The sequence below is a fragment of the Scatophagus argus genome, chromosome 9 (genome assembly GCF_020382885.2).
Source record: "Scatophagus argus isolate fScaArg1 chromosome 9, fScaArg1.pri, whole genome shotgun sequence".
Classification (NCBI taxonomy): domain Eukaryota; kingdom Metazoa; phylum Chordata; class Actinopteri; family Scatophagidae; genus Scatophagus; species Scatophagus argus.
The window spans coordinates 2,225,949-2,238,695 of NC_058501.1; the positions used below are offsets into that span (position 1 = coordinate 2,225,949).

The 12,747-nt window shown below is 39.6% G+C and overlaps 1 protein-coding gene across 1 annotated transcript in view; it reads left to right on the forward strand.

Annotated features, from left to right (window-relative positions):
- The window catches only part of ascc3 (activating signal cointegrator 1 complex subunit 3), a 136,195-nt gene extending 127,932 nt beyond the window's left edge, over window positions 1-8,263 (forward strand). Inside the window, exons 38-42 of the mRNA XM_046400567.1 lie at window positions 539-690; window positions 1,294-1,444; window positions 3,584-3,790; window positions 5,765-5,940; window positions 6,482-8,263. Of these exons, the coding sequence (XP_046256523.1) occupies window positions 539-690; window positions 1,294-1,444; window positions 3,584-3,790; window positions 5,765-5,940; window positions 6,482-6,629 (834 nt within the window). The 3' untranslated portion in view covers window positions 6,630-8,263. The remainder of the gene's footprint in view (window positions 1-538; window positions 691-1,293; window positions 1,445-3,583; window positions 3,791-5,764; window positions 5,941-6,481) is intronic.
- Window positions 8,264-12,747: the final 4,484 nt, after the last annotated feature.

Below are 12,747 nucleotides of genomic sequence, written 5' to 3' on the forward strand. Positions count from 1 at the left end.
AAGCTAAATGAACTCTTCAGAAATACAAATCTGAAAACGGGCTGTTTTTCTGAGCTCATGAAAAGTTGACTTTTTAGAGATAAATGGCTCTCACAGGACAGCCATGCTGTCATATGATGCCCTCGTAGTAAATGATGCTCTAGATTAAACTAGCCAACAGTATATAAAGTAGTTAAAATTAGCTCAACCTTAAATATTACTTTTGATACTTTTGAAGACATTTTATTGAAAATACTAGCATACTTTTACTTAAGTAATGTTTTGAATGCAGGTCTTTTAATTCTAGAGTATTTTCACCTTGTGGTACTAGCACTTCTACTGAAATAAAGGAATACTTCTTCTACCACGGCCTGAGACCCCAACCCAGCCCATACCTGTGTCTTTAAGACCTGGGCTTCAAATGGCCATGGTTGAACTTGTGGATGAACCAAAGGAAACGCAGAAAGTGGCGATTAAAAACTCTTAACAGTTAAAACCCTTCTGGGAGATGGCATTAAATGGCTTTAATTTTCTCCTTTCTTCTGATTGTTCTCCTCAGGCAATGCTGGACCTAGCTGCCAGTGAAGGTTGGCTTGTTACAGCCATCAGTATCTGCAACCTGGTGCAGATGATCGTCCAGGGCCGCTGGCTGCATGACTCCTCGTTACAGACGCTGCCACATGTGGAACAACAACACCTCTATCTGTTCAGGTAAACAACATCGCTTCTCCACAGGCACAGCTGGAATGATGTGTTGTTCGTTTGTAGTTCTCGTAGGTGGCTAATCTGCCTCATTGTTCTCCCAGCGCTAAGGAGAATCACATCACATCTCATCGTGTTCCATACGTCTGAACAGCTTCTCCCCATTTCATCTGAAGGGCTCTAGGTGTTAAGGATTTCACATATTCAACGTCTGGCTGCTGTCATGGCAAACAGGACTCAGTATGACGTGCACCATTAGCAGCTGGTGTGTTTCTCTGATTAACAGTTTCTAACCTTCCCTTCCCTGGCTGGGCAACTCCAGTTACATCCTTCAAACCTCCTACACAGGCTCGAACACACTTGCAGTCACACATGTAGGACCTCTTAAGTTAATGTTAAGAGCAACCTGGAGTAGTTTTTCCATGAACACACCAAGCCTGCATCCTGCAGTGTCGAATACTTTTGTGCAAATTCAATAAAAATGGGAAGAGCTGGGTAAGAAAGAAAGAGCCACAGTCCCTGCAGTGAAAGACAGCAGGAAGCTTGCTATTTGTTGTGATGTTGCTTCAGGACTAAGAATCTCTCCCTTCCCTCTCTTCAATCACTCCATAGGAAATGTGCACACAGGAAGGGGAGGGGCGACATGGGAGGTTTCAGCGGCCCAATCGAAGGACTTCCTGAGCTGATTGATGCCTGCAATGGGAAGGAAAGTGTTTTCACTGCTATTGTCAGCCAAGAGCTTCCATCAAGTCAGATTGCCCAGGTAGGATTACAAATATTATCACACTCCAAGAGCACACTGGGAATACAGGTGTCCTTGAAAATCAGTAAAGTACGCACTGGGTTACAACAGAAATCATACAAACAACAAAATAAAATGATCGTAAGCACTTGAATACTCTACATTTAAATGATCTTCACAATGGGCCTGTTCCCACATTTACTGCATGCTTGTCACACACTGTCTCAAACACACACACACACACCATTATCAGTGACGTGCCATGAGCAGTCTTGCCACTGTGGTCCCAGATACCTCCAGGATCCCCAATTACAACTCCATTGATAGGGTTTACAGCTCCAATTTAAGTGCTAATTGCAGCAGTAATGAGAGTGTCCGGGCACCATGGCAGACCCTGTGGCTTCACCCAATCAGTATCCCCGATTTCCTCCTTCCCCACCTTTACCCCCCCACCACCCAAACCTCCCCCCCCACAGTGTGGTGGCCTCTCTAATTAAATAATTAGATGTGCAGCAGCGTTCCTGTCTGACTTGCTCAGGGAGAGTAATCCTCACATAAATAGCTTTTGCTGGGTGAATCAGAGAGGCTTTTCTCCTCCTAGCCCTCAATACAATGCCCCCCCCCCCCCCACACACACACACACACACTTCCTCTATCACTAGTCATCTTCTTTCTGTCACTCTCTCTTTGCCTTTATCTTTTTTATATCTTCCTCACGGTGGGGCTTTTGAGTTGAACCAACTGTTAAATTCGCTATAAAAACACTTAAAAGGCACCTAAGATCTGTTCATAAACCTCATGTAACTTTCTTTTCTTTGCTTTTTCTTTTTTTTTTTTTTCTTTTCTGGATTCTCTACTTACTTTCCTTTTCATTTCTTTTCCACAACTTTGGAAATTAACTAGTTTTTTTATTATACATTGCATAATAATAAGACTGTCTGTCCACTTCATGCACCTCACAGCCAGTGTCTTATACAGCTTTTAATAGTTCCAGAACAGGCAAGCAATTATTAGAAAAAAGCAAAACAATATTGACAGTAACGGCCCTGCTTCTCCGTTTCACCGGTCCAGATAGCAACGCAGCAACAACAGGTATTTCCAATGACGCACGCCGAAAACTGGTTGCCAGTTATTTTGATGGTCGAGTAATAATTTCAGTCATTTTTCAAGCAGAAATGTCAAATATTTGCTGGTTCCAGCTTCTTAAATTCAGTTCAGTTTCAATTCAGTTTATTTATATCGCACCAATTCACAACAAAAGTTACCTCATGACACGTTGCTCCAATTAGAGCAGGTCTAGACCAAACTCTTTAATTAAACTGTAATAAATGTCAGGATTTGAAGATTCTTTGGGTTTGGGACTGGTGGTTGGACAAAAGAGGCAAGACGGAGATGTCACTCTGGGAAACAGACCAGAATTTTTCACAATATTTTTGACATTTTATAGACTAACTAACTAATTAATTAATTAATTAATTAATTAATTTTTACTTAATGAAAAGTCCAAAACAAGAACACATTTTAGGGCAGTAAAAGATGTAATAAGGAGACAATGATAGAAACCATGCTATACCTACAATTATAATATATCATTGATAAGATCAGTCATTTTGTCCGTCATTGGCAGGTTCCCAAGGTCATGTAAAATGAACTGGATTTGTCTTACCATATGACCTTAGTTTGTGTGCTATACAAACAGCCCGGCCAAGACAAGACCTGAAGTCTGTCTGCAGGAGCTGATTTGAAATGCACATGCATATGCACATGAAATGAACACTCCTGACTTGGCCTCAAGTTTGAACTTGCAAACATTTCTTGATATCTTATGTATGTTACAGTCTCACATCAGGCATCTTTACATGCTCCTAGGAACAGTGAGCGATTCTAACTGATCAGAATAGAAATTATAGTAAGTCCCATTTAGTTAGGCAGGGCCCTGTTCTGTTTCCACAGGTCTGGTGTCTGTATCACTATAACTAATATTCAAGTGGATCCAAGCAAAGTCTCCCTCTGATCACGTGGTGCAAAATCTGACATTGAGATCATTTAGATGTTGGACAGCATAATAGATATGATGCGAATGTCAGACTTCCTTCTTATTTCCGCCTATTCCTTCCTGTCTTTCACCATCTCGTCACCATTTTCTTTCTACCGTGTCAGGCGTGGTCCTTCCTGAGTCACCTCCCGGTGCTGGAGGTTGAGATGAGTGTGAAGGGCTGGTGGCAGGAGAGCCATCAGCAGACGGAGCGTCCACTGCCTGCCGCAGGAGCTAACCTGCGGGAGGGGACAAGCTGGCTGGATGTCCACGCCGACCAGGAGTATGTCCTGCAGGTGTCACTGAGACGCATCAACCTGGGCCAGCAGAGGGTCAGTATGAACAGTACCAATGCTTACTACTTTCTGTTGAGTCACTGTGATGGTCATTTCGCTTAAAACGACATGTTTCCATATTTACACACCAAATAAAAAGACCCTAGAATCAGAATGGCTTAACCACAACCCTTTGGCTACGTTAGGCATGTACAGAATTGGCTCTTGAATTATCCAAATGCTAAAAATGACACAGAAAAGCGTAAAAGATGTATACCAGTCAAGGACATGCATTCAACAGTGGAAACCCTGTTTTAAATCATCAAAGATTTGCAATTAAGAAATAATATGTGTAAGTCATATAATACAAATATCTGCCAGTGAAATTAAACCACATAAATTAATGTCAAATTACATTTAAGTTTTAATTATCGCAGTAAGTTAGCTTTATTTTTATTTTTTTTACATTTTATTTTTAATTTTTATCTACAGTGAATATTAATGCTTTCCCATGAAGAAGTTTCCAGGAAATTAAAATAATCCTCCGTCGAAAATATACAGACAAATGGGAAAGTGGGTTTTTCATAATTAGCGAGACCTTTGATACTCAGGTTTTTATACAGGAATTTTAGCTGTAACAGAGCTATATTAATATTGCACAAAATCAGTATTTGGTTGTAAGAAAGTGAAAACTAGTGGAGATTTTATTTTTTGAAAATGAAAGATTCTTTGAATAAAATAAAACAAAAAAACGGATTAACACTGATTAATTTCATTACTGTATAGCCATCTGAAGCTGGGCGGTCCTAGGTGAGCTGGTATAAAATGTCCCTAATGCTCACACCAGGCTCATTCATAACATAAGAATTAAGCACCAGTTTTAGATATTTGAGTGTAATCATTGTGATCAGTTGATTGGCTCACAGCAGCAAATTACGGCTCAGCTGTGCTGAACTTTGACACACAAACTTGTTGTTGACCAGCTGTTTACCAGAGACCTTTGAAGGAGTCCAAAATGGAGGTTACATTTAAAAAAAAAATGTGCAATAAAATAAAAACTGCACTAACGCTCCCCTCTTCAGGCTGCAGTTTGCAGTTTGTGTCTGCTTTCTGTCCAACATTCTTTGTTCAGGTTGCTTTGCATGTTGGCTGCAGATGCAGTTCTGTCTGACGAAGATATACTGATCTTCAGATGGTGTGGATACTTTGAGGGTGATGCTTCAGTGATTTAGTATTGCATGTCCAAGTTTGGGGACTAGTTTATGGAAAGCTCTAAAGCCTGCTTTGAACTACCCATTGGGAACTGAACTGTAGCTACAGTTGGGATGCAAGGTGAACCTTCAGGCAGGTGTAGGAACAACTGTCCTTTTTTATGAAGTGGAAATCTTTCATTCATTAGGTTTGAAACAAAGGCTGTATATAAAATTATATAAATATATTTAACTCCTTACTACTACATAAAGGTTTGTTTCAAATGCAATGTGATGAAATAAAAGAGTATGTACTGCTGGGGCTTTCATCTCTTTACACGTTTGCTGGACTTCTATGATACAGTGATGTAAAACAGCACAGACTCACTTTTTAGAATACATCTTTATAGCTGTATTATGTTGTACATAACATATTCAAGATGTTTATTGTCATTTTGGTTGTTGAAGTACACTATGTATAATAAAAATACAGTTCATCAGTAAATGTAAAAGGCAGTAAAAGGAAAAACACTAAAACATATAGCGGGAATAAGGTGCACATGTATGATATATATGAGGCATTTAAATATGGAAACAGAATGCAAGAGAAATAAAGAGTGTCGAAGGAAGAAAAGGTGTAACTGCAAAAACATGTCTAAAGAGCAATATAGTATGAAAACAGAACAGAAAAAAGGTCTAGTGTGCCAGGACCCAAACTACTGGTAAGGCGCTTAAGGGTACAGCAGCAGTCACAGGTGCATATATATGAATTTCCTGTCAGGTATTAATGAAGTTTATAGTCCGTATATCATTTAAAGGAAGCTTGTGTCTGTTATTTCAGAGAAAGCAGGACAGTAAGGCCCAGGCTCCCAGATTTCCCAAGGCGAAGGATGAAGGCTGGTTCCTGATCATTGGGGAGGTGGATCGCAGGGAGCTACTGGCTGTCAAGCGGGTTGGATATGTGCGGAACCGCACGGCCGTGTCTGTGGCCTTCTACACACCAGAGAAGACGGGAAAGTAAGCAACATTCATTGACAGACTTTCTCCATAGACTCTCTGCTTTGTGACTGAAAGGAAACAGCACTTCAGTTTCAGGTTGAACTGCATCATTAGCCTGACGCTCACTTTGTATTGGTGGCTGAAAGCAGTCGTCACAACTTTATACTCAAACGCGTTCGCTTCAAGCCGTGACATGGTTACATGGTATAACTAGACTGTGGGAAGGGACCGAATCTCACGGAAAGAGCAAAACAACGTGTTAGTCCGTCTGTCCATGCTTTCTGACTTCTCTTCTCCATCTGTGGCTCTCAGTAATAAGTCACTGGCTCCTACTGAAGATGAAAATCTTTAAAATTGCTGCTCACTGATGTGTGTTCTGTGTTTTTAGACACCAATGGAACTGGAGATATCATAAACAATACTTGTTAGTAGATACATCCACTCTGGTCTTGGAGCTAGTGGGATACATTTGGGTCCAACAAGATCCGGCACATTGTCTTTCAGCCTGTGTATCCATGCTTATCTTCTAACTGCTAATCCATCAACCTTCTGGCTGCAGGTGTATCTACACGCTGTACCTGATGAGTGACAGCTACCTGGGTCTGGACCAGCAGTACGACATCCACCTGAACGTAACACCAGCCAGTATTGCTGCTCAGGTGAACACAGAGGTGTCCGACTCGGTGACCGACCTGTCCCTCAGCTGAGGAATAATGACAAAGACGAGAAAGTCTGCAGTGCAACAGAGAAGTGTGATCAATCTGAAAGAGTGACTGGTGAATTTTGTTTGTTTTTCATCTTTATGCTGATCTCTCATGATCAGTGCATTCCAGTCTTTTCCAATGATGGGTTAAAATGTACTATTTTAATTTGGTTAGTAACTTCTAACACCAGCAGTGACCTTCATCTCTTAAAAATGTTTTATAATTTCATTTAATTGATCTGACCTAATTTAACACTGAAGTACTTGATATTTGAAGTGTTGCACTTGTGGCCACAGCTCAGTCATTGATGTCTCAGCTGGTATTCAACCTCTGACAAGTGATGCAAAATACTGTCTGCAGCAACAGATCAAATGGGACTGTAGTGGGAAGTAGTTTTTGAACAAAGTAAGTTAGTTAAGTTAGTTACATTGAGAAAGAAGTTCACCTACTTTTACACCTGCACTCGGGCAAACCAAGCAGTCTATAATGTGGACAACTGGCCGGTTTCTAAAAACCTCTTTCCTCATTCTGCCACTGAAGCATCCTGATCCCTTAAGGCTGGGAACAGTTGGAGGTGATGCTGTGTTGAATCCTCGCCAAGTTTTTCCAAAACGCTTTCTATGATGCATTGTGGGGGTATTCATAGAGTATTATAATGCATTCATAATGCTTTATGACTACACTCATAATGCTTTCTGACGCACTCTGTCAACATTATCGAAAGTTATCATAGTATTTGTTAAGTAAAGTGAAGTACATATTGTGTGAAATCCAATAAAGTGAAATGTATTATAATTTAAAATAATATATGCTGCGTTCTTAGATAGTGTGTAGACTGTTATATCATACTAGTCCTTACTACAGCTGATTGATGAGGTGTGTAAGGTGAGTATGGGTAATCATAATGCATTATAATCAATCTCTGGTTTATACTAGTCAAGAGCATCCATGAATGTAGAATTCATTAGTTACACAGTCAAGTCACACTCTATGATGTTTTATGAAGGTTTATGCAGTGCATCAGAAAGCATTATGTGTGTTAATGAGCATGTTACCAGCTCTTCCAATTTGGGGACAATGCTCAGCTTCAGTCTGCTCTCATGTGCCACATCAGTTGAATTTGGCAGCTCTGATATGGGATCTCTATTTTGTATGCCACGGTGGTTCTTCTGGGCAAACTGGGCTCCACAACATTTACTCAAAAAAAAAAAATCAATTCCAGTCAACATCCAGTATGAAGCTGCTACAGAGTTATGTAAACAAGTCACTCTTTCATAGACAGAGGAGAAAAAGGTCCCCTAAACGTCCCACAAAAACAAAATATTTTTCAAACAGAAAACGGACAGTTTGGTAATAGAATTAAGAAACTTTCACCATATTAATACAGCATGCCCATCCAGTGTATTCAAATCATAAACCTGTCTTGTTGTTGCCTATAACATATCTATGCATCCACTCCCGTTTCACCAGCACTTGCATAACAACCTAGACTATAATACTGCTGACACTGTGTCACTGTGACAATATAAGTATTGAGATGTGGTCAGAATGCAAAATGCTTTACGAATTCAAGTCGACAGAGAAGTGGTTATCTCAACTGTGTGACTTAGTGCTGATCAGAAATGTAATCAGTTAATGGGGAGATGATTCAAACAAACACCTCACCACAGCCCATGTGATGTTATTGGGTTTCTGGTTAGGTTTGAGTGCTGCAAGGAGCCTGGCACAATATGTAAAAAATGGTTTTGGTGTATTGAATCAATTTAAAATCATAAGTTAGTTTAAGCATCTTAATTTAGACATTGATCCAAAGATGAAACGCACAATGTATGTTTTGCAAAGACTGAAAATGCGGTATCGCCGTGCCAAACAGGAAGAAGCTGATAGTTTATTTCGTCTCAGTGCAGATGTGTGAATCATGCTTCTTTCAGCTACAGAGGCTTCACTCAGGATCACCAAACTGTCACATCCGTGTTGTCAAATGAACCACCTCCTCCTGCCTAGCAAATCATCAGTTCTGTGGTTATTATGAAGCGTCGCCAGTTCAAAACAGTAAACACATTTGACAAAACGCACAGAAGACAGTAAAACCATCACCAGAACCTGAAAGAGCTTTAACATAATGTTTTTGGTACTGAGAACAGAAATGTGCAATGGCTGAAATTTGAAATGAACGTGCTGAACAGTTTATAAATAAAGGTATAACCTCACTTGAAGACCGTCTAATCCTCCCTCCCTTTTTTCCCTGTCACCACTTTGATTTCTGGATCTTGCATTAGCCTGATGAGCTAATAAAATAAAGATGCAACCTTACAGCAGTTATCATTACAGCACAGTCGGGGGGGGCACAATAACCAGTTTGGAAGGTTCAGTGTCAGTGGCTGTAAAAGGTTATACCAAAAGATGACCACATCCAGTACCTGTGCTGACCCTCTGCAGTCGGCCAACACGCTTCACCTGTAGAGGTTATAACCACACCAACTTACCTGAATGTGCAGCTGAACTGCCAGGTTTTCACAGGAAGGAAGAATGTGTAGAATATTATTTTTTTTGTTTTGTTTTGCTTTTTGCAAAGTGTTTTGCTGAGAGACTTACTGCATTATATTCAGAATTATATGTTGAATTGCCACCTGACACCTGAATTAAATTGATGCAAAGGCTTAATTTGGTGCATGAAAAGCTCCAAAATGAAGGAAATGGATATTCAAATCCTGTGCACCTGCAGAAAGGCCAGTTAATTATTTTATTGACATAAACAAATAAAACATTTGGGTTCAAACAGTGTATGAAAAAAAACTGATATATACAATAAATCCATTAGTTAAATTAAAAGGTAATACAATTAACAACACAAATCCCATCATTCATTCCATCAAAACATCACATTTACACACTGTGTTTACACACACTACACTGTTACTGCCCCATTTCACATTTGTGATATTTCAAATATATCAAAGTGCTGTTTTAAAAGTCCTTAAGCCCCCTGTCTGATGTTGTCTAATGTGTACAAGTGACACTTTCATAGCATCTACTGTTTCAAGAAAACAAAATGACAACAATAGTAATAATAATACCTCAATTTCTTTGACCGTCTCATTCCACTTCACATATAAAATGATTTTTTATTTTTAAATAATACATATAAGAGGCCCAAAACCTCAGTTAGTGTTGACAGTAGTTTCTTTACTGCTTAGACTCCTTGTTTAAGTTACACCAACGACATAGCAACCTCCCCATCAAAAATCTCGGTGAAAAATGGAATGCAATGCTTCCCACACACTCATACCTACACACACCCCAGCCCAGTCTGTAATCTTGGGAATGAACGGTAGCAGAAGGATGATTCAGTTCAATTTATTTTTTTCAATTTATTTATTTATATAGCACCTTATACAATCAAAATTGTCTCTAGATGTTTTACAGAAACCCAGAGCCTGAACCCCCGAGCAAGCAGACAGTGGCAAGGAAAAACTCCCTTTTAACAGGAAGAAACCTTGAGCAGGACCCGACTCACAAGGGAGAACCATCCTGCTGATAGTCGGCTGGGTGAAGGGGGGGAAGAAGAGGTAGACAGGACAGAGAGGATGAAAGAGAGAGAGAAACATACATGCAATAAACATCAAACATTACAAAGGACAGACGTGACAGGTTGTTATAATTGGAATCTGATGACTATGTATTGTATGTATTTGTTTTTTAGCTGATATGTTTGATTCAACGATTCAACAATCTGACAATAGTTTGCCCACCCTAAAGCTCTAAATTCCCCCACTGTTACAGCACTCTCAAACTGGGGGACTAAACTAAACTAGTTTGTTGAGAATTCCACATGTATAATACATACGTGCAAGGGCAGACTTCTCTTTAGTTACTTATGCTTTGGAGAATGAGAATTGGTAAGAATTGCTACTTGGTACTTAACACACGCTTCTTTAACTTATGTAGCAGACGAGTGAAAGGCTTTATAAGCTCCTGTAAAGAGCTTTCTTTCTTTCTGCTGTCACTTTTGAATGACAGTCTCATTGTGATGGCATGGTCTTCCCTTCCTCCTCCACTACCCCCCGCGTGTCGGTAACACTCAGAGGCAACAGGAATGGTATGTGCACCCTTTGGATGGGGATGGTGCTGCAAGGGACCGAGGTGTGGTTCAAGTTGGTATGTTTTCGCTTGTCAATAGCAAAACTGAGGTCGTTAAAGATTTTGCAAATGCAAATATCTCTGTCCTGAATGGTTTGATGCACAGATGGGAAAAACCTATAAAAGGGACTTCTTGTGAAGGTTTAACAACACTCTTTCTTTAACTTTGCGTCTCGTTATGGTCTGTTTTATTCTGTCGTGCCCAAGAACTCTTCCAGCATCTTGGAAGACCAGGAGCACTCTGTCCATATGTCTGCATGCTGTACTTAAATGCTATCTGCTCAAATGCCAAGTGGCAGATAATCGGCCTGTGGTTCATCACGTGAAGCTTTACATTTGCTCTTCCCTAAACAGCCCACTATGGAATCTGAGGGGTTTTCATGCTTGAGACTGTGCAGGTGAGGTGCTCAGGTGAGCTCTGACTTCAGAAGAAGTACCTTTTAATGTACATGACTTGTTTTTCTTTTTCAGGCTTCACCTTCACATCCTGTCTAGTTCTTGGCAGAGTCTCCTTCTCTCGCTGTTTGACCTCAAACACGCCTGATCACATTGTCAGCGACACACTGATGCACTGATTGATCAAATACTTGTGCTGACAACCAAATTATCACACAACACACTCAAACAGCCACTTTCATGTGTTCAACATGGACTCTCTGTTTCTCTTTCTCTCTCACACACACTTTTAAATCTTAATGTACACAATACTAAAAGACACTATATAATAATAGCAATGTAAAAAAGTGGCAATATAACATATATATACAAGGTAATATAAAATAGTGTATATACAACAAATAAACAGTGTAATGTTGTTCTACTTTATTTTGCCACTTTTTATATTGCTATTTTTAACATTTTGGATAGCTTATTGTGTGTATTGCTGCTGCTGCGCTGTAATTTCCCAGCCTGGGATGAGTATATATATAAGTATATCTATCTATCTATAAACCATAACTTCTCCTTCCTTGAGGCCTCTTTGGATTGGGTACTGGACTTAACAGGCACTGATGGTTGGCAATCTTCAGTGCCTGCTAAGTTTTATTTTTATTTTATTTTTTTATTCATTTGTTCATTTTGAGCATCTTGTAAAAAAAAATTTTAGAAAAAAAAATATATATATTTTTTTTAATATTCCCCCTCAAGACATGGGAGGGGGAACTAAATTATACAATGTTGTATTATTTACTTACATGTATTATTTATATAACAGTTTCATTCACAGAATGGCAAATTTTGTAGTAACTGCCAATGATCTAATACTAATATCATTAACAATGGCTTTGTGTTCAGCAGGTGTCTCAGTAAGCTGTGACAGTGAGCCGGCATAAACAATAAGAGGAGCCTGAAACAATCATCATTCCAATATTTACACTAACGTAGACATGTCGCTGTGTCTCCTGTGGACAAGGCCTGTTGCTGCTGAACACTGTCAGTGGGGTCTTTAATGGTGTGGAATGCAAAATCTTCGATGTGACTCTCTCTGTCTCTAACAAGTAATAAGTCACGAGTCTAATGCTCCCTGTTATAATCTAATCTAACACGCCTAATGCTCCCTGTTATAATGCAAGACACGTCCAGAAATGTTGTGAGGAAAACTGGAATGAAATGTTGCTAACTCTGCTGCTGCGATTCTGTCCCATTTATCAGTCCCATTTATACCTTTGGGACAAACTCAATTGTAGAACCTGTAGCGTATCTCTGAGAAATAACTGCACTGACATCAAAGCTTCATTAAAAATTAATTCAATTTGCATTACAAATTTTAAAACACATATCTAGAACTTTACAGACAACAGACTGAATCTGTAGACTGTGTCAAATTGTTTTGCATCTACTTTAAAAAAGTGGACAATAATCCAGTTGTTGTGTTGGCTCTCACAACACGCCGCCTGCTTATGTGCATGAACTTCAGAGAAAAGCGGATTCGATGTCCTCTTGGGGTTAAAACAGCGCAAAAATAATGACTGAGCTGGGACTG